Below are 22611 nucleotides of genomic sequence, written 5' to 3'. Positions count from 1 at the left end.
TTTTATTAAACTAATTCTGCAAAGTAACAAGTAAACAAGTTATAAAATAAATGAAGTGGAGTAAAAGGTAAAATAATGGAGGGGAAGCATAAGGTAAAGTGCCAGTTATTCATATTTGGATTTAAGTGCAGTACTCAGGTTTGACATTGGTGTGTAGTATTTTGGCTCCCACTGCTACAGAGAACTCTGAGTAAGAGTCAGCCTCACCTCCCTCCTCCTCAGGTGTGTAGTGCAGATCCAGGTGAGGCTCTCTGGGTTTTGTGGTCCGATGGATCAGTGTGGGGAGGACAGTGTGGCTCTCCATCTCAACGAGGAACAGCCAGAGGAGGAGCAGCAGCCGTCTAACCAGTCAGTCCTGGCCACGGCGAGCCAGGATCAGATGGAGGACAGGGAGGAGCCAACCCAGGGCCAAGAGGGTGACGGCGGTGAGGAGTGGGACACTGATCTGGAAAAAGACGGTAGGTTACACAACCGGTCAATAACGATGTATGCATAGTCTTGAGCACCCTCACCTCTTCTGCATTGTCCCACTTCCTTTCAGATGCCACCAAACAGAAACAGAGTTTGTCCCGTGCAGAGCTGTACCTGCAGGCCTGTCAGCGTGCAGGAGTCATTCCCGTCTCCTCCTTCCTCCGCCACTTGGACGAAGCCAATCTCAACCTGAACCACTATGGTGTGGGACCTCTGGGGGCCAAAGCTCTGGCCATCGCTCTGCAGGTAGGGATCTTCAATCCTTTTCATCTAGATATTCACTTTAAAGAAAAAAATCTGTGGGATCAGACATTCATTTAATAGTATTTTTAATATTTTGGTGTTTTAGCATGACAATGTCGTCACGAACCTTGAGCTGGAGGACAACGCACTTGAGGCAAAGGGGACACGTTACCTGATAGAGATGCTTCAAATAAACTTCACCATTCAGAGTCTAGTAACTATTCTATTTATAAATGGTACAACGTGGTATCTGTCTGCTCTGAACAGGAAGAGGAATGATAGCTTTTTAAAACACCCATTTTTTGGAATACACAAATGTTTTTTTCCCTCTCAAAAATTGCTGAATGTCTTCATTTCAGAATCTCTCCAACAACCAGCTGAACCTTGAAGGAGCCGAGATCTTCTCCAAAATGCTGTCAGACAATTACTACATCCAATCCATCAAACTCTCAGGTGATCGTCTAAGTCTCCCACCTCTGCGCATCACTGTAGAATAGTGGAAATTAAAAGCACAAGTGAGCTCTTTTTGGATTAGTAACTGCATTAATTTCCCCCTTCTTCCCTTAGGAAATGATTTTGATGATTCTGCTGCTAAATACTTTGCTGATGCTTTAAAGGTTTGTACATGTTCACTGATGAATCCATGTGGCAAGAGAGCATACTGAGCTCCTACATTTTCATTTTCATGACTGTATCCTAACAAATGAACCGAGAAACTGTCATATTTAAATTTGTGTCGAGCCTCAATCCTGCATTTTCTTTCTTCTCAGGGTGACTATGTGGTCAAAGAGCTGGACCTCAGTCACAACAGGTTCTGTGACGTAGGAGGAGAACACCTGGGCCAGATGTTAGGTACAGTCGTTAGTTAAGATTGAAAGTGCATCTAAGACTCCAAGCTTCAAGCCTCTGGGTGGGTGTTCACCATGGCAGTAGGTGACCACATTAGTTCACAAGTCAAAACTATCACAGAAAATATTTACTGATTTTAATTTCACTTTAATGGAATTAATGTATAAATTGTGGGTTAATGTTTCAAACGTATTGTGACAGTTTAAATTTCTTCCCCCTTTCTCAAAGCCACAAATGTAGGCATCGAGGTCCTAAATCTGAGCTGGAATCACCTTCGCATGCGAGGTGCAATGGCTTTGAGTGCTGGGCTGAAGGTGACAAACGCTCCACACTCAATCACAGGCCTTCAGTGCATCTTTAACATCTTTAACTGTTCATCACTCATGCTCTCCTGTCCTCAGGTAAACTCCACCCTGCAGCAGCTCCAGCTGTCATGTAACGGTTTTGGCCACATCGAGGCCGAGTCACTGGGTCAAGCGCTGAAATTGAACAGAACGCTGGTGCTGCTGGACCTGAGCGGTAACCGTATGGACGATGAGGCTGTGACCCTGCTCTGCCAGGGCCTGGCCACCAACGACACCCTGAGGGTCCTCAAGGTGAGTCAACCACAGGGTGAATTCCTAGAGCGCTGGTATTTTATTTATGCTGTGTTTGATTGGTGATTTGAAACTTGTTACACTCTTAAAAAAAGTTGATTCATTTAAATTAAATGTAAAGTCTGGTGTGTGTGTGTGTGTGTGTGTGTGTGTGTGTGTATTTTATTCAGCTGTCCCAAAACCCCCTAACAAGTATCGGAGCTCTGACGCTGCTAAAAACAGTCACAAAGAACATGAAATCAGCATTGGAGGAGATCGATATTTCTGTAAGTGCAGCAGAAACTAGTTTGTCCTCAGAATATGAACTGAAGTATGAATATAAATGTTGTCTGCATGTGAATATGTGATTATTACATCTGCCTGCAGCACTACTCCTTTGCTCTGAACGTGAACTGTGTATGTGTGTGTGTGAGTGCAGACAGTGTTTGTGTGCGAGGCCTTTGTGGAGCTGTTGGAGGAAGCCCGTCAGAGGCGTCCCGCTCTGGATGTTCGGTACAGCGTCATGAGCTCCGTCACCAGGAACGTGTCTGCCCTCCAGATCTTTAAGGTCAGTGGTGAGGAAGGAAGAGAAATCTAGTGATAAATATTAAATATTCATGCTCATGAAGCTCCTAAATTCGCACTCTTCTGTTTCTAAATGTTAAAACATCTGGATTCTTTTATAGAAATTCCTTGAAGAGCGAAATGAGAGCATCATGGACTTCTTCAAGTCTCTGGATAAAGAAGGGACTATGAGGGTCTCTACATCTGCCTTCAGGAGGGCTGTAAAGGTCAGACTGACACTTTGTCACACCACATGGAAAACGTCACATACCGACACACGTCACTGATGAGGCCAACAAATCCACCACAGAAGATTATTTCACTAGGCTGAAGTATTCAGATATTAACTGTCTTATTGAGGAGCGTTGGAGCAAATGATGTTGTCGTGCACGCAGGCTGCAGACGTACCTCTGAATCAGCGACAGCTTGAGTGGTTGATCAGGAGGTTTGATGAGAGCTGCACGGCCACCATAATCTACAGGTTAGTCTGTGGAGGACAATTATAACGATGCTGTCACAAATAAGTACATGCATTTTCTCATAAAGTAACTTTTAAGGAAGGAAATAGGCAGAGATCTGTGGTGGACCATAATTATTAGTTTTAAAGGACCACGTCAAGGAAACTCTCCACTTAACCTGGTGGAGTCCCACCGCGCTGATCGTTTCAGATGTATTCGCCTGGGTTTTGAAACCTGCACACATTTTGGATACGACTCTGGTAAAATGGGAAAACATTAGTTTGAAAAAAATAATCTTAACTCAGGTTCCACTTACAAGCTTTTCCTGGAGCTTTCAAATGCAGTTCTTGGCCTTCATGGAGTGTGCTCACTTGTCATGCAATGTTTTTTTTTTTCAATGTTTTGTAACACAATGCTGCTTTCACCAGGTGATTTTACCCAAATCAGCTATGAATGACTGCAGAAGATGTCCAAAATGTTTGTCTTTGTTGCAGTCAGTTCGCCAAGCTGTCATAGACACACAGACCACTAGGATGAGGATTAGAGGTACCAGAGGAGACATCTTTAAATAAAAGATAATTTATTCTGCTATTGGTTTTTGTTCTTTGTATGCTAGCAGTGCGACTTTACAAATTCAGTATGTAACCCGTTTTTCCAGACTGATCTCACTAAAGCACCATTTCAGTTTTGAAAAACATGGAGATGCACACGAGGAGGATCTGACATCACAAACCCGGTGCTATTGTGCACCCTAATAACAGCTTCCTATGACCCCAGTGACTCCCCCTCCGCTCTCCTTCCACTGTAGTTCTTCGCTCAACCCAATTCTGTCCAGTGTGACCACTTGAACCTCTGACACCAACCAGCTGCACCCACCTCGGCGCTGCCAGCTGTGTCCGCGGCTGGGCCACAGGGTCCTCCGCCTCATTCTCTCCATCCAAAAATAATCTTCTGGTATGAAAACAGAACAAGAGGAGGAAGAAAAAGAGAGCTGGCACCCATATCAAAGGACCGAGAGGAGAGAAAGAATAGGGCCAGATGCAAGCTAGTTGTTTGGCCACACTGGTTAGCTTTGAATGAGATGGCCTGTAAAGGAAACGGCACACTTGTGAATATGCATGAGCAGCATTACTTATACTGGCCCTGCAGGGTAGGATTATTAAGGCTGTGCTGATGAATTGTCTCAAGGTGTGATATCAAACCATGCTATCAGTCTGTCTGGTGGCTCCAGTGACAGAGAAGATTCATGACATGACGCACCTCACTGGGTCGTGAGTAAAACGACTTGACACTGTGACATCGTAGGTGATCAGGACGCAGAACACTTCTGAACTAACATCCCATTTGAGTTATATGTGTTTATTTGTCACTGTTTTTACCTCTGAGGAGCTTCACATCACCAGTACATGTGGTCTCCTGGATCCTCCAGGCAGCACCTTGTGTTCACAGCCATTCAATCCCTCATCATTTGAAATTCGTCTGGAAGGGATGGCAGCTGCCAGTCAAAGAGGTCCCAAGATATTCTGCAGCCTGTCAAGATTCATTCAGACAATTGTCACCATTATTATCCATAAAAATAAACTAGAAAACTGAATCTGTGCCTCTTGTCTTGATTTGTGTATCAGCATACAGCAATTCTGACTCGGAGGATGCAGCACACAGGTGGAAAACAGCACGAGTCGATGCTATTTCAGAATCTGAGGTGGTTAAAACAGATAAAACTGCATATTCAGCTCTGTGCCAGTGTTTCAGTACTTCAACTACAACAGTTATTTTATTACTGTAGATTATTCAGAAATTTTACTTCCTTGGCCTATAAACCCACCTTATTTGGAGGAGCCCCTTGTGGTGAGCATTCAGTGAACTTCAGTCACACTGAGTAATATGATAGACTACATAACCTTAAGTAACGTGTAAAATGTGAGCCGTGACCGGGGGAAGTGGTACTTTGCTGGTTGCACATTATCTAACAGGAACCGATGACGCCATTTTCATGCTTTTTGCCAATATCTGTTTAGAGAGAAGTCAAGACAGAAATAAAGTTTTTTGACACGTAACTAAAACAGCTGATTCATCCCCGACTGGATTCATGGGGGATACCAATGCATAGAAAAGACACAATCATCTAATACATGTAAAACTTTATAGGGCTTATATATTAATTTGAATAGTGTTAAAAAGCCAAAAACATGAAACATAATATTAAGGTATAATATTATCACCATAAATGCAAACCACACTTTTTCCAACTGGACTAAAATACAGTTATTTACCTAATGACGTTTATATAATTATCTGTTTAAAAGACAGAAAAAAAATAACAGAATAATTTAGGTAAATTATCCCTCTGATGTGGCTTAATGAAAACAAACAGCTAGCTGCCAATTTCTAATGGGCCATCTTTCATCTGAATGGACACAAAGACTTTAAACCCACGTCTTATTGAGCAACCCGATTGGAAATTCACAGATTTGGCCAAATTTTGAAGACGAAACAAAAACCTGCCAGCAAACCCTTCAGATATCTATGCACCCACTGGCACACGCTGCCAATTAACATGATCTCGAAAGCGCTAATGGAATCTTGAGCGGTAATAAAAGTAAATAATTAAATTAAAGGAACTCTTGTATCATTGTTTGCTGTATTCAGGCCCATTAGGACCCCCAGTATTCTCATGGTAATCTAATGTTTGGGTTTTTTGTCTTATAATGAATTCTGTGTTTTTTTCCTCCGAACAGTGTTGTTCAGACATTTGTGTAGGTGCTGGCAGAGAAACAAAGACGTACATTAGGACCCATTGTCCCCTGTGATTATTAAAGTAAACAGAAATACTGAAGAGGTATCATACACAGCTGCACACACTTGAGCCTGTGTTTGTGAAGAGGGAGAAAGGGCTGATCAACCCTTAAGACTCTGTCAGAGATGATCCCATTATCTGGAGCTTCTCAAGAGCCGGGTAATGAGGCTTTGAAGATCAGTGTTTGGCACAGAATTCATCTGCGGCAGAGAATTCGGTAGCAAAATAGATTTGGCACGAGATAAAATGCTCCAGCCAAAGATCGAACATGAAGACGCTGCCTGTCTCAGCCGTGTGCTTTTATTTAGCTGCTGTCATATTTCTGAGTCCGTTCTTAGAGGTGAAATGTGAAGTCAGCAGCAGCTTATGCGTTAAATAAACCACAAGGGTTGGAATGGACCATCAATCGTTTGGTGTACACAACTTTAAGAAAATAGTTAAAAAATCCCCTTCACAAGTTCCCAAAGCCTGATAGACAAATGTCTTGTCTTGTGCAAACGATGATTAAAAACTCAAAGAGATTCAATTTAGGTCCATATGAGACAAATTAAAAACAGGAAAACTTCACATTTGAGGGACTAGAACCAGAAAATTCAGCCTGAAACATAATTTAAAAAGGGTTAACTGATAATTATAATTGTTGCTGATTAATGGAAAATTAATCCGTTATTTCAAATCTAGTAAATCACTGTTGGACTAATAGTAAAAGACCAAGTATGTACAAAGTTTGTAAGTGAATGTGCGAGACAAGTTTCAGTACATAAAACTCTTGAGATGTTTAATGTTTAAAATCGTTTCTTTAAATAGATACAAGTGTTTTATATATAGCATAGCACAATGAAAATCTCCTCCACATTGGAGCTCAACATAAAAACCTGCTGCCATATTTTGCGTTTTGAACATTACTCCCAACATATTGCCATGTAACAATTTACTGTGTATATATGTTATAAAACAAATAGTGTCTGGTGTGAGGTTTGTACAGTGTGTGCTGCTGAACACTGAAATCATGTGCGTCTGTTTTACTAAAAGCTCAAAGGTTTGATCAACATTTAAAATTTTTGATGGTCAGTGTGCCTGATAGCAGCAGGACAGGTTAACAAGCAAACAAGTAAGGGACATAGATGACTGGGAAGCAGGAATATAGCTGAACTGAAACCCCTCCAAACATGTGCCTATCAGATCGACCTGCCGGCTTTACCACATGGTTGCCTCGCAGCAAACCAAGGAATTCATGTAATCCTGTGTTAACATTAAAAACATCTTGAACTAATCTGAGTATGCTCCGCTTGGCCCCGCTGTGGAAAAAGTAACGAGCAGGGGAGAAGGTCACTCAGCCAGAAGCTGTTTTGTTTCATGGTAACACAACTGTGACAAGGATGCAGCGAGTGTTTATCCATTGCATCAAATGTCCATCTGAAGAGCACATGGGTATAATGACCCCCACATCTGAGAGTCAACATTTTAAAACCGAGTACGGCAATTTTTAAGACACCTACTTGTATGAATGTGACTTGTCTCTGCTGAACTGACATACATACAAAGAATTACTGCTCAAAGATGGTAATCAATCTTTTTGTTTTGTTGATTTAGCCGAGGTTCAACATATAAACATATAATTGCAAAGAAGTGAAGTTACATTCTACAGTTATTATCATGTATTTAAGCTTCATGTGGAGTGTTGGACCACAACCTCACTGTCCCCCTGAAGTCGTACTTAACAGTTAAACAGTGGTTGCTTAGGTGATTTTGTGCGACTTGTGCGTTTCTTGTGACGTGGAGGTCTTTGTATGCGGCTGAGCTATCTTTAAATGAGAGTAATGTGTTGGTCAGAACATCACATGTCCAGAAGCAACACTCTTGGATCTTCCACCACAGCTTTGATCTTGCGTAGGAAAGTGACCGCTTCTCTGCCGTCGACGAGTCGGTGGTCGTATGTCAGCGCCACATACATCATGGGCCGGACCTCAACCTGCCAAAGCAGAGAGCAGTTTTACTGTTCACTTGTGTCTGAGTGCATCAGATTTAGAAACTCTGTAGATCCATTTAAGTGTCTGTCCAGGCTGTCGGTACATGTAGCTCAGACTCTGCTGTAATTCTTCTTACATAACTTTGTTTTGGTTTTTAACTCTGATGCAAGTTTCTCACCTTGCCACTGATGGCCACAGGTCGGTTGAAGATGCCATGCATGCCTAGGATGGCGGATTGAGGGGGGTTGATGATGGGTGTGCCAAACAGGGAGCCGAACACGCCACCGTTGCTGATGGTGAAGGTGCCTCCATCCATATCTTCAACAGCAAGCTCATTTTTACGAGCCTGTGGTGCACAACACATGATTCTCTCATTTATGTGATAAAAGTAAATCGATATTTTATTCAAAATATCCAATGACAAATGAGTGAGTGAGTGACTGAGTGCTTATCATAATGAAATACCCAACAACAAAGTAACAAAAAAACCTTAAGATGTCTGCACAAAGATTTAAATTTCTTTTTTTTTTTTACCTTTTCTCCCAATGCATTTATGGCTTTCTCAATGCCAGTAAAGTTCATGGTCTCGACATTACGGATCACTGGTACAACAAGCCCCTAAACAGATACAAATACAAGTTATTCTACATTCAGCAGCAGTTTTTATACAAAACATATAAAGTTTAGAGAGCTAAAAGTCATACCTTTGGAGTTGCCACAGCCACACTGATGTCTACGTAATCCCTGTAGACGATCTCTTTGGTTGTATCATCAATAACTATAGTAAAGAGATTTTGGAAATAAAGTTTGGTGAAAAGAAAGAAACACAAACATAGTTTAAACCAATAGAATATTGAGCTTTGACCACTACAGAACAGGGAGTAACACTATTGCTTATTTTTGAAAGTGTGACAGTGAAAGTGTGCGTCGTCTTACCAGCATTGACGGCAGGTTGGTCAGTGAGAGCGTATGCTGCAGCCTTCACAAATGCAGACATAAAACCCAGTTTGATGTTGTGCTTCTTTAAGAAAGCATCTTTATGGACTGTCCTCATCTCCTGAATGTTGCTGACGTAAAAATGACACATATTAGAGAATTTGTTTAGTCAGGAAACATCTTTTGATCACATTGTGACACTGGCGTGCAAATCACGTCCTGGAGCTGAACAATCATGTTCAGGAGCTGCTGTGGCTCACCTCATGTCCACCTCGTTGAAGGTGGTCAACATGGCGCAGGTGCTCTGAGCCTCTTTCAGCCTCTGAGCGATCCTCAACCTCATACGGTTCATCTTCACCTGGACAGAAGGAGAAGAGTGGTTTAAACCTCAGGTTGGCCACAAATCTTAATTATTTACAATATTAATGCAATAAAAGAAACAAAACACATGGATGAAACTAATGTGTGTGTCGTCAGCATGTGTGTTACCCTGTTTTCTCCTCTGCTTCCTGCTGTTGGAGGAGCTGGAGCTGGAGCTGCAGCAGTGGGCTTGATAGCAGAGACTTGATTAAGAGGGAAAGACAGAATGTGACATTAGGGACCAAGAACACTGCTGGTGTCTAAGGTACATACTGCACAACAATAAGTGAGTGAAACACACCAGGTTTGGCTTGTGGTGGCACTGGGGGCACTGGAGGCATGGCAGTGGGGGCTGAAGCCGGAGGTGGCGGCGGCGGTGGTGGTGGTGGTGGTGGAGGAGCTGCAGCTGGTGCCTCTGCAGCTGGGGAGGGAGCAGCTTTGGCGGCAACAGCTGAGTAGACAGACATAAAGAAGGTCAATTGTAGTTTGAGTGTAATGATTCACAAAGTGCATATTTTGCCACAACATGTTTCAGTGTTGTCATAATTCAATACTTTTTGAATCATTATTTTGTTATCCATTCTGAGCAGGCTCTCAGCAGCGTGTGTAACACAGAACTACAGCACACCTCCTTTCCGCAGTTTGAAGAGGGGCGTCCCTCCTTCTACCCTCCCTCCGTCAGGCACCAGCAGCTCCTCGATGACACCTGCTGCTGGAGCGGGGACCTGTACTGAGGTCTGCATGTACAAAATACAGAAGTTTTCTCATACTGTCAAAAAAAAAATCTTGTAGACCATTTAAGGCTGATGGTCGTTCTTGTTTATACCTTGTCTGTCTCAATTTCACACACCACCTCATCTTCTGTCACTGAATCGCCCACAGCTAAAACAAACATTTGCGTGTGAACATTTGGCTCAGTGGTAATACAATATGGGACACTGACATCTGTGAAATATGGACAATATATACGATGTGTTGATTTATACCGACCTTTCTCCCACCTCACATCCCCTTCTGAAACAGATTCTGCAAACGCAGGAGTTTTGACTGTGACTACCTCATCCCCTGTGCAAAAACAAAAACAGGTGCTCCAAGTTAACACAGAGCAGAGGCAGTGTCAGTACATAATGTTGAGAACTGTTGTCATTCATACTGTGAACAGCAGATGTCTTGAAGTATCTGATGTGGAAGACGTTCGCTGATGATGGAAATTCACATCTAGATGTAAAGAAAAAAAACAAAACAATTACAACTAAATGCAGTTATGCAAACCAAATTAGTACATTTAAAACACACACTACGATACTGATCAATACACAAATTACTTCCTTGTTGTTGTTTTTTTTTATCAGTTTATGCTCATTCTAAACTACATAAAGCCCCTTTAAAACAATATTTGATGCACAGGGAGGTGCACTACGAAGCAACTTCTACAGAGCCAGGCTGCTTTCTTTGAGTGAGCCGTCTCTACAAACCCTTAACTTGCAGTCAGAGATAACAGGTATCAGGAAGCTGGTTATTAGCTGTCTTAAACTCAGGCTTTCTGCTTCAGGCTCTGTGCATGTTCACATAAAAGAGGAATTTGACGCGTCATTTGACTCTTCCTTCACACAATATCGCTGAATATTTTCTCAAAAAAAGACACCAGCACCACCAGCTGAACACATAAATGTTCCGGTGACACCGCAATGCTGTAGTTTGTGCTAATGTGACTGCACGCCTGTGTGCGGTGACATTACTAACATGTTTGCATCATGATTGGCTTGAACAGTATAAGGTTTACCAGGTTAAGTTTGCAGCCAAAGTTAGCATGCAGATCTAGCCAGGTTTTTTTTTTTTATTGAGACACTAAAAAAAATCAGGTTTAGACTCAGGATACCTGGCTAACCAACTAATGTTGCTTTGTAGTACAACCCTCAGGTGTACAACTCACTTTATGGTACATGAAAGAAAATGTTAAAGAGTTCCTAAAGGTTACTGAACAGCATTCAAGGACAGACAACGGAGTGGGAGAGTGCACTTACGGTTGAGAATTCCTGAAAACTAGATGGCTGCAGACAGAGAGGCCTAAAGATGAAAAAGGAAGAGAAAGAGAGTCCACTTATGGGGTCTTAAGGCATCTCAGCCATTCAACAACCAGTACTTATTCTGCTCTGGATGATCCACTTTCAGCATTTGTTCATGCATGAGCGACAAAATAAAGACTGCAGACTTAAGACCTCCTCTACTCATTTAAAAGTTACCACTTACCTGATACACTTTGTCGAACCAGCACATTACTGGCCTGAAAAGTAAAAAAAAGAGAAAAATCTGTGTCAAACGCATCTATTGATATATTAGTCTGGCAGCTTTTAAATACCATTATTGCAAGTTTGATTTCACAGATTCACACATCTTGTTCGGTCTGTTTCAGCTCTAACATTAATACACTTTTATAAAATAAAAAAACCTTTATGGGAAAACAGCAAATGTGTTATGCCCCACAGAAAATGCCACATATTCAATAAGCGTGGCTGTTGTTTAGGCCATCATCGACTAACTAAATAGATCACGAGATGAAATGCATCAACATCAAGGTGGCAAACCATTTCATTAAAAAAATTTCCTGGGGGAAACCTTTCTTCATTGTTATGAAACAAAGAGCAAACGGTGTTCACGACTGATCTCAGCAAGTATATTTTAATAACTTACAAAACTACTAACCAACTTTCTTATGCACGCCAACATCATGCACAGGATTTCACAAACCACTCTGAGATGCTTTACTATTCAATAATCCCAGATGAACGATCATTTGGTTCTCCTTAATTGAAAATAACATTTGAGCAACCATTTATAGCTTGAACTTTCATATAATCTACTGTATTTTTCAATGCCGGCAAAAACCAGCTGTGGTAAGGTTAACTGCGCTGCATTTCTGCATGTTATGAGTCATGTGAGAGGGTATTTTGAGGGCGACGCCTCTGGTGAAGAAGCCCGTCTAGTTCTGTTTGCTTTTACACTGATGTTTGTCTGGTGAAGTCGCTTGTGAGCTCTGACCTCAACCTACTGATGTGGGACACCAGAAGAGGGTAGATTACACTGGCTGATGAATCACCAACATATTTAGTTTAAATCTGACTTCAGTCTGTGCATTAACTTTTAAAGTCTGTTCCACTTTCCTTAGTCAAAACTCTACATGGATTCTATCACAAGATTTTTAAATGGTTATTAGGCTCAGTGAAAGTAATTAACTATAATAAATCCTCCCATCGATAACAACTATTTGATCAGTGCCTCAAAAGTATGTTATAAAGCAAAAAGGCAGAATATTTACTGTTTCCTTATCATTAAACTTCATTAATCAATGAAAATAGTCAGAGAGCAGCTCTAGTTTTTCACACTCATTTGCCAGTTTATTAGGTACACCCAGGTTAAACAAATACAGTACTAATACTGCAATAACACCTGCCGTCATGAATGTTATAATGTTCAGTTTTGTGCAAATTCAACTGTGCAGACATTTTTATGAATGTACTGCTAGTTTGTGGTGCTGTTGAACTGCCATCTAATCTACCCTCATTGATATAAATGTGGTGGACAAATATAATTCTGCACAAACTAGCCTGCAAGATAACCATCGTCCAGTTTCTGAGACTCTAAACAAACACTGAATATTGTAATCTTTCTGTAGGTAGGTAGACTTTTAGCTTAGTCTACCTAACAAACTGTGCATAACTTTAAACCCCTATGCAGGCACTAATCCACTGGCAACACTGGAAACATGACCTCCACGAAGAAGGGACATCTGAAGACATGTGAACTTGTGAGGGCAAAGCTATGCTCTCCCCTCACTGCACAAGCATGTCTACAATAACATGAGCTATTTCTGTCCGGTCAGCTCCAAACACACAGCACCGTATCATGCTAACATTAGCCTGTCGTGTAGTAACAGACAACAACAGTAATATCAGTTAGCTCACAGAGGTTATAGTTTCTTAGCTTGTTAGCTAACTGTGCTGGGCTAAAGCTAACACTAAGTGCAGCTTTTATTTTGAATTAAAACCCATGTTCAGCAGTGTAACCAGAGTAACCAGAGAGTAACCACAGTCAGTATCCGTCCCCGGGTCTGTCTGTCTGTCTGTCTGTCTGTCCGTCCGTGGAAGGCGAGGCCCTGCTTCACCAGCTAACGTCTGGCTAACAGCTAGCGGTGTCTAGTCTAAACAGGCGAAGCCGTATCAGAGTTAACTACACCGGTCGGGTCTCTGAGTCCATCCAGCCTACCTGGTTCACCGACGACAGAGACCGGCCAAGTGACCGGTAAGCACACCTAGATCTCGCTAACATCGCGCTGGCTGGCGGCTGCGTCCCTCCTCTGACAGCAGGTAAAGGAGCGATGCGGAAGTTCACTGCAGAAGGGTCCGACTGGGAGGAACCACTGCGGCCGGCTGGGAGGGGGGTCCGGGGCACCGGGAGCCGGGACTGGATAAAACAATATACTGCACACCATGAACTCCAACCAACAGTTTGAATACGGCGAAATAAAATAGATTTTTTTTCACATGATAAAATGATAACATTAATTTAAAGGTAATAGGACTGTACCATTACCTGCAAACAATACTTATAAAAGCCTTTCAAATTAATTTCAGGCACATCCACACTGTAGGTATAATCTGGCACAGTGAGTGGTGGACTGTCTGGTTCAAATAATGTATTAAATGTTATTATTCGCAGGTAGGGAGGGGGTAGGTCGGTTTATTAGACCACTCCTCCTGGAGTCTGGGGGGCTCTCTTCTAGACCAGTACAAATATTTGACTCACTCCTCCTGCGAGCTTCAGACCTGCAGCCTCCCCGGGACATCTTCGACTGGCAACAGGTGGGTTATCGGCTGTATGATACTGTATGTAGATACGATCCATATAGTCTAAACTACACACGCCAGATTTTACTCTGTCATGTCAAACTAGACTGTCTTTATCTCAACCTTTGAATCGATTCAGATCTTTTTTTTTTTTTTTTTTTTTTTATTTAGTTAAGCTTAAAAAAAAGATGCAAATAGGACATTTCACGGATACAGAAAAGTGAGGAGAAAAAAATCTTAAAATATTTGAATACAAATGCCAATATAACAAATCAATAATTCACATCTAAAATGATCTTTCATCTGGACAATATAACTGTGGCGTCATATTTCATATTTGTAGTTCACTTGCAGCAAATAAGTTGGAACAAAGCAGTTTGATATTGATTGATTAATTAATTTATTGATTGATTGATTTATTATTACTTGCTTGCAAAGCACAATTGTGCAAAAACTCATGTTTTGTGATTTTGACAAGTCTATGAAGCATGACATTTCTCACATCACCTGCATTATGATTACTGATAGTGTCTTTTTTTTTTATCCGAACGAGCATGAATCCAAGTGTGGACCTTTGGAGCAACGGTATGTATTCCTCCAGCAACATTTGCCTTGACGGCTGCACGGCTGAGCACCTCTCCTCTTTTCAACCTGACATGCTGTCAAATGCTGTGCCAGGTGTTTCTGTGACCTTAAACAAAGACAGCGAGAACATAAAAATGCCTCCAGAGAGGGCTTATTACAGCGGCGCCGATGCTGGTTCCAGTTTGATCTGTCCCAGCCAGCTGGAGCTCAATCCATCCAGAGACACTGGACATTTATCCACGAGAAGGCACCCGCTTCCAGCGTCCACTTCTTGTGGTCCCCATGACTGGCGCTTAAACAGTGGCCATCAAGCGAAGCGAGCCAGAGTAGAGAACATCATCAAAGGCATGATCAGCTCTCCCGGTATGCACTGCACAGATGTCACAAATCAGCACGAGGAGTCAGACGGCATGGACGAAAATGAAAGGAATCAACAACTGCCTTTACATCAGGAAAGAAGTGGATCTGGCAGTCAGCATGAGCACCTCAGAGAGCTCAGGACAAGGCTGAACCATGTTGATGGAGCAACCGACACTAGAGAGGGAGGTAAGGAGGAGAAATATCCCACCTGGAACAATTCTCCTAAAACATCTCCAAGGGACGCATACAGTGAGTTTGAGAGCAGCTCAAGCAGAAAATATCAAGGATGGAAGAAGGTGAAGCTGATGAACTACTTCAAATCCAATCCTGAGAGAATAAAGCTGATGGCGGATGTTTTAAAGTATGAACTGTCCAAAGCTGTCAGCAGGAGCGTTGACTCCATCTTCAAGAGCATGCCCCTTCTGCAGACATCGCCAAATGATGAGGGACATGTAGACACCGATATGCCTCTCCAGTCATCAGTTTGTAAAGATGATAAATTGAGACTTTCGTGTTGTGGGAAGGCAGAGGCGCAAGTCCCAGATGTTCAAACCGAAGCCCTGTCCCTGGTCGTGCAAAAGCCTCGACTGGAGAGAGCCGACAAGTTTATCCTCCAGTCGAGCTCAAGAGCTCACCATCGTCCCAAACCTCCCAGCCCATTCAGTCATGACTCCGCTCTGCATGAGGATCACAGCACTGCCATGTTCAGATGCCTCCAGGAGGGATGCTCCGACGTTGCTCAGGGGAAGTTCGAGACGTTCGATGCACACTGGAATTCAGTCAAAGTGAGATCGAAGGTCAACTCCAGATCTGTCAGAAGCCCACAGACTCACACGGGGTTGGTGGATCCAAAGCTCCTGCAAAGCATGTGTCTCCCTCATGTCAAGATTGAGTCCGATATCCCGCTGAAGAATAACCTGTGCATGCTGAATGTATCCTTTACAAGTTTCTATACTGATGTGGTCTAATATTTGATCCTTTATCTTTTCTCGTGCCTATATGTCACAATCAGCACTGAAAATGTCAGATATTTCTTTCCTTATTGTAGCTTCTGAAGCAGCTGCCCTCAGACACCAGTAATTCTTTGTCTATTTGAGGTTCAAATAACAGCTCATCCTGTGTCACAAACCTTGTCGGCACTCCAGGTAGTGCTGTAAAATGTCTGTTCATCAACTTTGCACCTTGTTGAATCCAACAAGTACTCCCTTTGATCTTCCAAACTTTGAAGAAAATTGCCGTCTCTCCACTTGTCCTGAGTTGTAATGATTTGTTGGAGAGAAAATGTTTCCAGCTTCATTAACTAAGAAAAAGTCATATTGTCTAGTATGTGTGTGTTTTATCCTGAACACTGGTGCATTTAGGAGGGTCTGACCACAAATCACCTGAAGAAAGCAAAGCTCATGTTCTTCTACACTCGTTACCCGAGCTCACTGGTACTGAAGATGTGTTTCTATGATGTGCAGGTGAGAAAAACACTCATTATTGAGCACCAGAGCCATTCTTGCACACATTTGTGCTATTTTAGATTAGATTTATAAAAAAATGACTTATTTTACTGTAAAAAAAAATGCAGATGTATAGTCTTCATCGCAATCTTGGAGAAATTTGATGTATTTTACATTTAAGCAGACACATTTCTTGCAGTTTCTGAGAGGAAAATCTTCATCTTAAATCAAAAAGCAGTACGAACATTTCCATGGATTTTAACGTGTTATGAATTTTAGAATAAAGAATCAGTTACAGACAAGTTATTACTCTTTGGTTTTTATTTGTCCACAACATTAAAACCAAGCAATAAGACCAGATATTACATAACTAGTGCATTTCTGTAAAGGACAAAATGTTAAAGGTGTAAACAACACAAAATAAAAAAATACAGTTTATTCATATTTCATTTGCTTTATATTTTTAAATGTATACCGTTTAACACATTTTCTCGCTACATAAAATGTATCAAAAGATGCACTTTGACCATCTCACTTACCTGATTTGTCCTCAGTTCACGCGCTGCATCACCTCCCAGCTCATCAAGTGGTTCAGTAACTTCAGGGAGTTTTACTACATCCAGATGGAGAAGTTTGCCCGACATGCGCTCATGGAGGGAGTGTCTGACGAGAGGGCTCTGACTGTGGGCAGAGAATCAGAACTTTTCAGAGCTCTCAACATGCACTACAACAAAGCCAACGACTTCCAGGTAACTCACACCACACACTATAGATCTTATTGCTCTGAATGTACAAAATCCTGCTGATATTTTACTGGCAGCACACACACACATTTGTCGCTTAGCTGGTTGTGATGCATTTTGCTTTCAGTGATTTCATTTTTCAAGTCTTGTTTTGATCATGTGCAGTCCAACACATGATTTACACCTCCTGGATGTGTGTGTACCGTGCTTTATATTAATCAATAGTCTTAAAGCTTGAAATAATTTTTCATACCTGCCAGCTCCAGTATCTAATGCATCTAATCTGTGATTGGTGTAGATTTTAAAATAAATCAACAAAAAGGACGTCGGCGTGGTTTTAATATTTTGTAATACATGTGTGATAGTAAACTGAACTGCTGTAGTAATGTATGCTATTTACTCTAAGTACAGAAGTAAAAAAAAAAGTTCCTGCATGTGTCAACACATGACTGTTGGCTATGCTAGATGTCATTTAAGAATTATATCTGAATAGTATTTACGGACCATTTAGTACATTATAGTATTGTACTTCTAATGAGGACAAATTCATTCACACAGTGGCAGCTGTGTCATTAGAATAGCAACTTGTATTACTTTCATAACTACTTCAATATTTTTTTAATTATTCATAGTTTTTTTCATTTACAAACAACTATACACAGATATATTTCCTACCACCTGCCCCCCAAAGCTTCACCAAGTTCAATCTGAAAAAAGGAAATCAATATTTGGTGGAAAAAAGGTTAAAAGGTTAAATGTGCAATAAGGCAAAAAATCTTATTGGACATTTAGGAAGGATTTACTTTACCACAGCTTAAAATGTCTAAATAGGGTTCATGATGCCTAATTTGAGACTTTGCAGTCTCACATAGAATTTGACGTAATACAAGTTTCACAATCATACCAGCCAAAGAATGAAAGTATGATAGAAAACCAGTGGGGATGATAAGGCCTAACATTATTTAGTATTACGTAACATATTTTTCAACAGATCCTAGCAGCATATTACAATAATTAATAAAGTACTGATTAAACTAAACCCTGATAAGCTGCAGAAAAGGGATGGATAGTTCATGTAAGTTTTTTTTTTTTTTTTTTTCTAAAATCAACTCTTGTCCGTCATGAGTCAGTTTCTGACCTCCACGAAAAAGGCCTGAACAGCCTCTTTTGCTCGGTACATTCAAACTTTTACAGGTGTGTAACATCTTCCCCTGCATCAGGCTCAAAAAGAAAAACACAAAAGATTTTTTATAAGCAACATTACTGAACCTGAACCTTCAACTCTGCTTCAAGGGACGTGAGCCAAAAAACAGCAAGAGCAACAGATAAGAGGGGCTGAAGGGCTACAAGTTTGCCAAAGTAAACAGCTGAGATGGTTTAAAGAGAATATGGAGTCCAGGGTTTCCCTTTTTACCTCAGATTCTACTCAGCAGTATCATCGTCCATCTCAGGTCGAACCGTTTTGATGAAAATGTTTCTGTTGCAGTGTCACACCCTGGTCTGGTTTCAAGATTAAACACACGAACACACAGGCAGTGAAGTTGGGTGTGTGAACATGAACTGGAATCAGACATGCATGTTAAATGGAAAGAAAACACAGGCTGCTGTCTTTGTCTCAAGATTGAGAGTTGTTTGCACAACTCAACAGTAAATGCTCTGTAAATTTCCATGTGGGTGTGTGATTTGAGAATAGGACCTGAAGTCTGTTTTTTTTTTTTTTGCACAACGCACTTGCATTTTTTTTTTTTACCATTATTTTAAGCCATGGCTGTGCTGGAGACAGTAACATGCTCACGCAGAGAACATAAGGGGCATCATTACATCGCAACCAAGGCAACTCTATGTCAGGTATTACAGTGTAACTGTGGATATGGTTAGTGGCACAAAAAACTCAGCAGGTGAACATTTACTCCTCCTACGCTTCCTTTGATGGTGTTTATATGACCTTTAACATATCATCAATACAGCTGAATTAAATGATAATAATTAATATTAGTATTAAATTAATAAGTAATAAGTTAGTGGGTAAAATCCACATTTTCACACTATATATGATCTATACACTATATAAGACCAATTCTCATCAAACTCACCAATATGAGCAGTTGGTTTATCAAACATTGTGATGTTTCTACAGTTTTTAGAAGTTTACCGGTGGTGGTGATAAAAGGAAAAGTTTGCACTGAGGTTAAAGACAAGATATTTTATTCAGTCTGTGCAAACCTGACATTTTTAACTTGAGCACATTTAATATCCAAAATATTAAAGGTAAATCCTTTGGACTAACTGATTCTGCTACCTTATTTACAATGATATATGCTGTATTTGCTTAATTCACATTTATCTGTAGCAGCATACACAGCCACAGAGACTAAATCAGCAGATAAATAAAGCCATGTTGAATTAAATCTTATTTAACAATTAAAAGCTTAAAAACCACTGCTGTGGTCATCACAATCATCTTGCAGTAGGACCAGCTGGGTGGAAAAAACAGTGCTAGTAGCACCTCAAACGTAATTGCCATTAAAAAAATAACTATTGACCATAACACATGAGTTTTAAAAAAAAGTTTTGAGGGAAGAAAAAAAAAAAGGGTCCAATTCTGGCTTTACTGACAGGGGGTCACAGTGAGCGCCAAGTTTCGTCCGTCCTTAAAACTTCAAAGATGGAGGTTCATAAGAACAAGACCAATCAGCAGGCATTGGGGACAACAACACTACAGACCAGCAGGGCCAACTCAATCGAATGGCACTCAACAACTGCAGGGTGACATCAGGTGACCTCACAAAAGGAATAGCAAATGGCAGATGAGGTGACGTGCACAGCGACAGCAGTACGAAACAGGCTCCAAGGGGCAGGGATGAAGCTGAGCAAAGCCATAAAAAAGCACTGCATCAATGGTGAAGCAAAGACTGAGGTTTGTAGACCGTAAAGACTGGACCATGGACTGGACTGGAGCGAGGTCATCTCCTCTTTCAGCTTTGCCCAGCACCTCTTCCTCTAATGGTTGGACAGACACCTGAAAAGGCCTTACAAGACACAGTGTCTCATACTGTGTCAGATCTGTGGTTCTTCAGCAAGGCTGGAATCAGGCATATTTGTCTTTGTGAATAAATCCACGAACGTTATCCTGGAAGAGGCCGGTGCTTCCTGCTGCTCTGACAATGTTCCTCTGAAGATTGGTGTTTCCAGCAGCACAGTGCTCCATGCCACACGGCCGAGCCAATCAAGGTGTTGATGGAGGACCACCATATTTAGAGCCCGTCATGGCCATCCCAGTCTCTGGGCACCCCGCTGACGGCCTCTGGGATGTGGTCGAGAGGAAGATGGATGGTCCCAAGCTGTCAAACAAAGCCGAGCTGCTCGAATTTTTGTGCCACGAGTGGCATTAAATCACCCAACAGCTATGTGAAATGTGACTGAAAATCAGGGTTATTCCACCAAATATTGATTTCTGGGCTCTTCCTCGGTTGCAACATCACTATTTCAAAATAAACATGAACCTGTTTTCTTCGCATTATTTGAGGTCTGAAAACAGCATTTTTTTTTGTTATTTTGACTTTAAAGGACAATAAAGCTCTAAAGGACAATAATCTGATTTAACTTGAAAAAGAATGTTGTCAGTAGTTTATAGAATAAACAAAAATGTTCATTTTACTCAAACACCTATAAATAGCAAGAGACAATTTTGCAGTGGTCTCTTTTTCCAGAGCTGTTTGTCAGCTGATAAATGACACCGTTCAGTAGTTTATCCACCAGAGACAGAGACTAGCTAGTACATCTCTCAATTCACAGATGGATATTTTCACAATTTCCATTCATCATAAAACAAGATAAAGAAAATTAAACATTTTAGGCCATTTTATTTCAGTGGGATGACTGTATAGGAGTCTCCGGTGCTCGAAGCTCAGCGTAAAGTTATGTCGGCAAGTAGAGAACTACACAGAGGTTACATAATCACTTTGCTTAGTTTTGACTCATTACTTACCTTAACTTGATTTGCAGGACCTGATTCTGATTAATTCTAATATAAGGAGAATCTGTAATTTCAAACAGATATAGGAACAATGTGTGTGTTAAATGTCTTAATGTCAGCGTCTTTAATCTTCTCCTGTGGATACACAGGTCCCAGATGGATTCCTGGAGGTTGCAGAGATTACACTTAGAGAGTTTTACATCGCCATTTCGATGGGAAAGGATCATGATCCGTCATGGAAGAAAGCAATTTACAAGGTGATCTGTAAACTGGACAGCAGCGTACCAGCTGAATTCAAAAACCACCGCTCTGGATGAGAACCAACCAGAAGACATCGTGTGCCACAGTGGTCATTCTCACAGTGTGGACTTACTCGTGCCTTGATTAGCAAACTATTTGGGGTTTAAATGAAGAGCATACTATATTGTTCAAATACAACAGTGAAGCACGTCTGCACATCTCCAGTCTCCATACATAAGGTAGACTGACGGCAGAGTTTAATAAAGGCATGTTGCATTATGAGGTAGCTTGACGTAATATGTATTTTGCTACATTGGCCATACAAAAATACCACATTTCATATTATTATGAAAGGTCTTGACAAAGTGCAACACAGAACACATTTTCTGGTTTTGAGAAGCATTTTTAATAAGCACAAAATAAGGTCCACACCAAAAAATAAAAATGTAATATTCAGCTCATTATTACCATTCTGTATGTACAGGGTATGTAAAATGGAAATTACATGAATTCTTAAATGAATTAATGTGTAAATTATGTATTATTTCACTCTCCCCTTACTAACTGTTGTTAAAGTAGCCGTGTTTCTGTCTCTCTTCCATACTTACCATGAAGGTCAGTCCATCCACTTCCCAAGTCACACACTGGCTGGCTGCCAAAGCTCAAATCAAACATGGTCTTCATCAGCAGTTCTGTGTGTTCGCTCATTATTGATGATCCTCGCTTCAGTCTTCAGTTACTCGTGCGACAGTGTTGATCATCCAGACGAAAATTTCTCGTGTGAAAATTCTGGACCTTTGGCTTCACAAGTGTAAAGTTTGCAAATATACATTTTCAGTAGCAAATCCACCTGTTTATGCTGCCATATATTAACCATGACACTCACACTCAGTGAGACTGGATTTGGTTAATTTAGGTGCTGATCACTTTGAGCGGTTTGTAATGAAACTCTTTAGAAAACTCAACTGTAGCAAGACAATTTAATATAATTACTCTTCAGTGTGATATTTTCTTTTGAGTCATCTTGTTCTCAACAGCCAGTGAGAACAAGGGTCAAACTTTAGTACAAATTATGAAATGTGCCACTATATATTTAAAATTCATCACACTGAGCCGTCGCAGCAGCTATTTCATATAAAACACCGGCCTTTTGACTGGTAGTTTGTCCACAGATATATCTGCAGCCAGTTCTCAA

The 22611-nt window shown here is 41.0% G+C and overlaps 3 protein-coding genes across 3 annotated transcripts; 2 read left to right on the top strand and 1 right to left on the bottom strand.

The window, feature by feature from the left end:
* The first annotated feature begins 268 nt into the window (after nucleotides 1–268).
* Nucleotides 269–4008, top strand: LOC139218316 (leucine-rich repeat-containing protein 74A-like). Its single transcript, XM_070849880.1, has 13 exons — nucleotides 269–416; nucleotides 578–717; nucleotides 821–928; nucleotides 1074–1167; nucleotides 1282–1331; nucleotides 1485–1566; nucleotides 1792–1877; nucleotides 1965–2159; nucleotides 2330–2425; nucleotides 2578–2706; nucleotides 2825–2929; nucleotides 3098–3183; nucleotides 3969–4008. Exons 1-13 carry the CDS (start codon nucleotides 269–271, stop codon nucleotides 4006–4008), a joined length of 1359 nt encoding a protein of 452 aa, XP_070705981.1.
* Nucleotides 4009–6708: 2700 nt separating this feature from the next.
* On the bottom strand, nucleotides 6709–13578 carry LOC139218207 (dihydrolipoyllysine-residue succinyltransferase component of 2-oxoglutarate dehydrogenase complex, mitochondrial-like). The gene is made up of 15 exons (XM_070849766.1): nucleotides 13487–13578; nucleotides 11474–11507; nucleotides 11248–11290; nucleotides 10377–10441; nucleotides 10214–10288; nucleotides 10050–10105; nucleotides 9852–9960; nucleotides 9525–9674; nucleotides 9353–9426; nucleotides 9124–9221; nucleotides 8864–8994; nucleotides 8632–8705; nucleotides 8462–8545; nucleotides 8106–8273; nucleotides 6709–7929 (listed from the first exon to the last, which is right to left on the bottom strand). Exons 1-15 carry the CDS (start codon nucleotides 13547–13549, stop codon nucleotides 7795–7797), a joined length of 1359 nt encoding a protein of 452 aa, XP_070705867.1. The 5' UTR covers nucleotides 13550–13578; the 3' UTR covers nucleotides 6709–7794.
* Nucleotides 13579–14654: 1076 nt separating this feature from the next.
* On the top strand, nucleotides 14655–21539 carry LOC139218201 (prospero homeobox protein 1-like). Its single transcript, XM_070849759.1, has 4 exons — nucleotides 14655–15944; nucleotides 16374–16475; nucleotides 17012–17206; nucleotides 21326–21539. Exons 1-4 carry the CDS (start codon nucleotides 14655–14657, stop codon nucleotides 21491–21493), a joined length of 1755 nt encoding a protein of 584 aa, XP_070705860.1. The 3' UTR covers nucleotides 21494–21539.
* The last annotated feature ends 1072 nt before the right edge of the window (nucleotides 21540–22611 follow it).

The sequence above is a fragment of the Pempheris klunzingeri genome, chromosome 18 (genome assembly GCF_042242105.1).
Source record: "Pempheris klunzingeri isolate RE-2024b chromosome 18, fPemKlu1.hap1, whole genome shotgun sequence".
NCBI lineage: Eukaryota > Metazoa > Chordata > Actinopteri > Acropomatiformes > Pempheridae > Pempheris > Pempheris klunzingeri.
The sequence above is the reverse complement of the archived record's forward strand: the minus strand, read 5'-3'. Positions and strand labels throughout refer to the sequence as shown.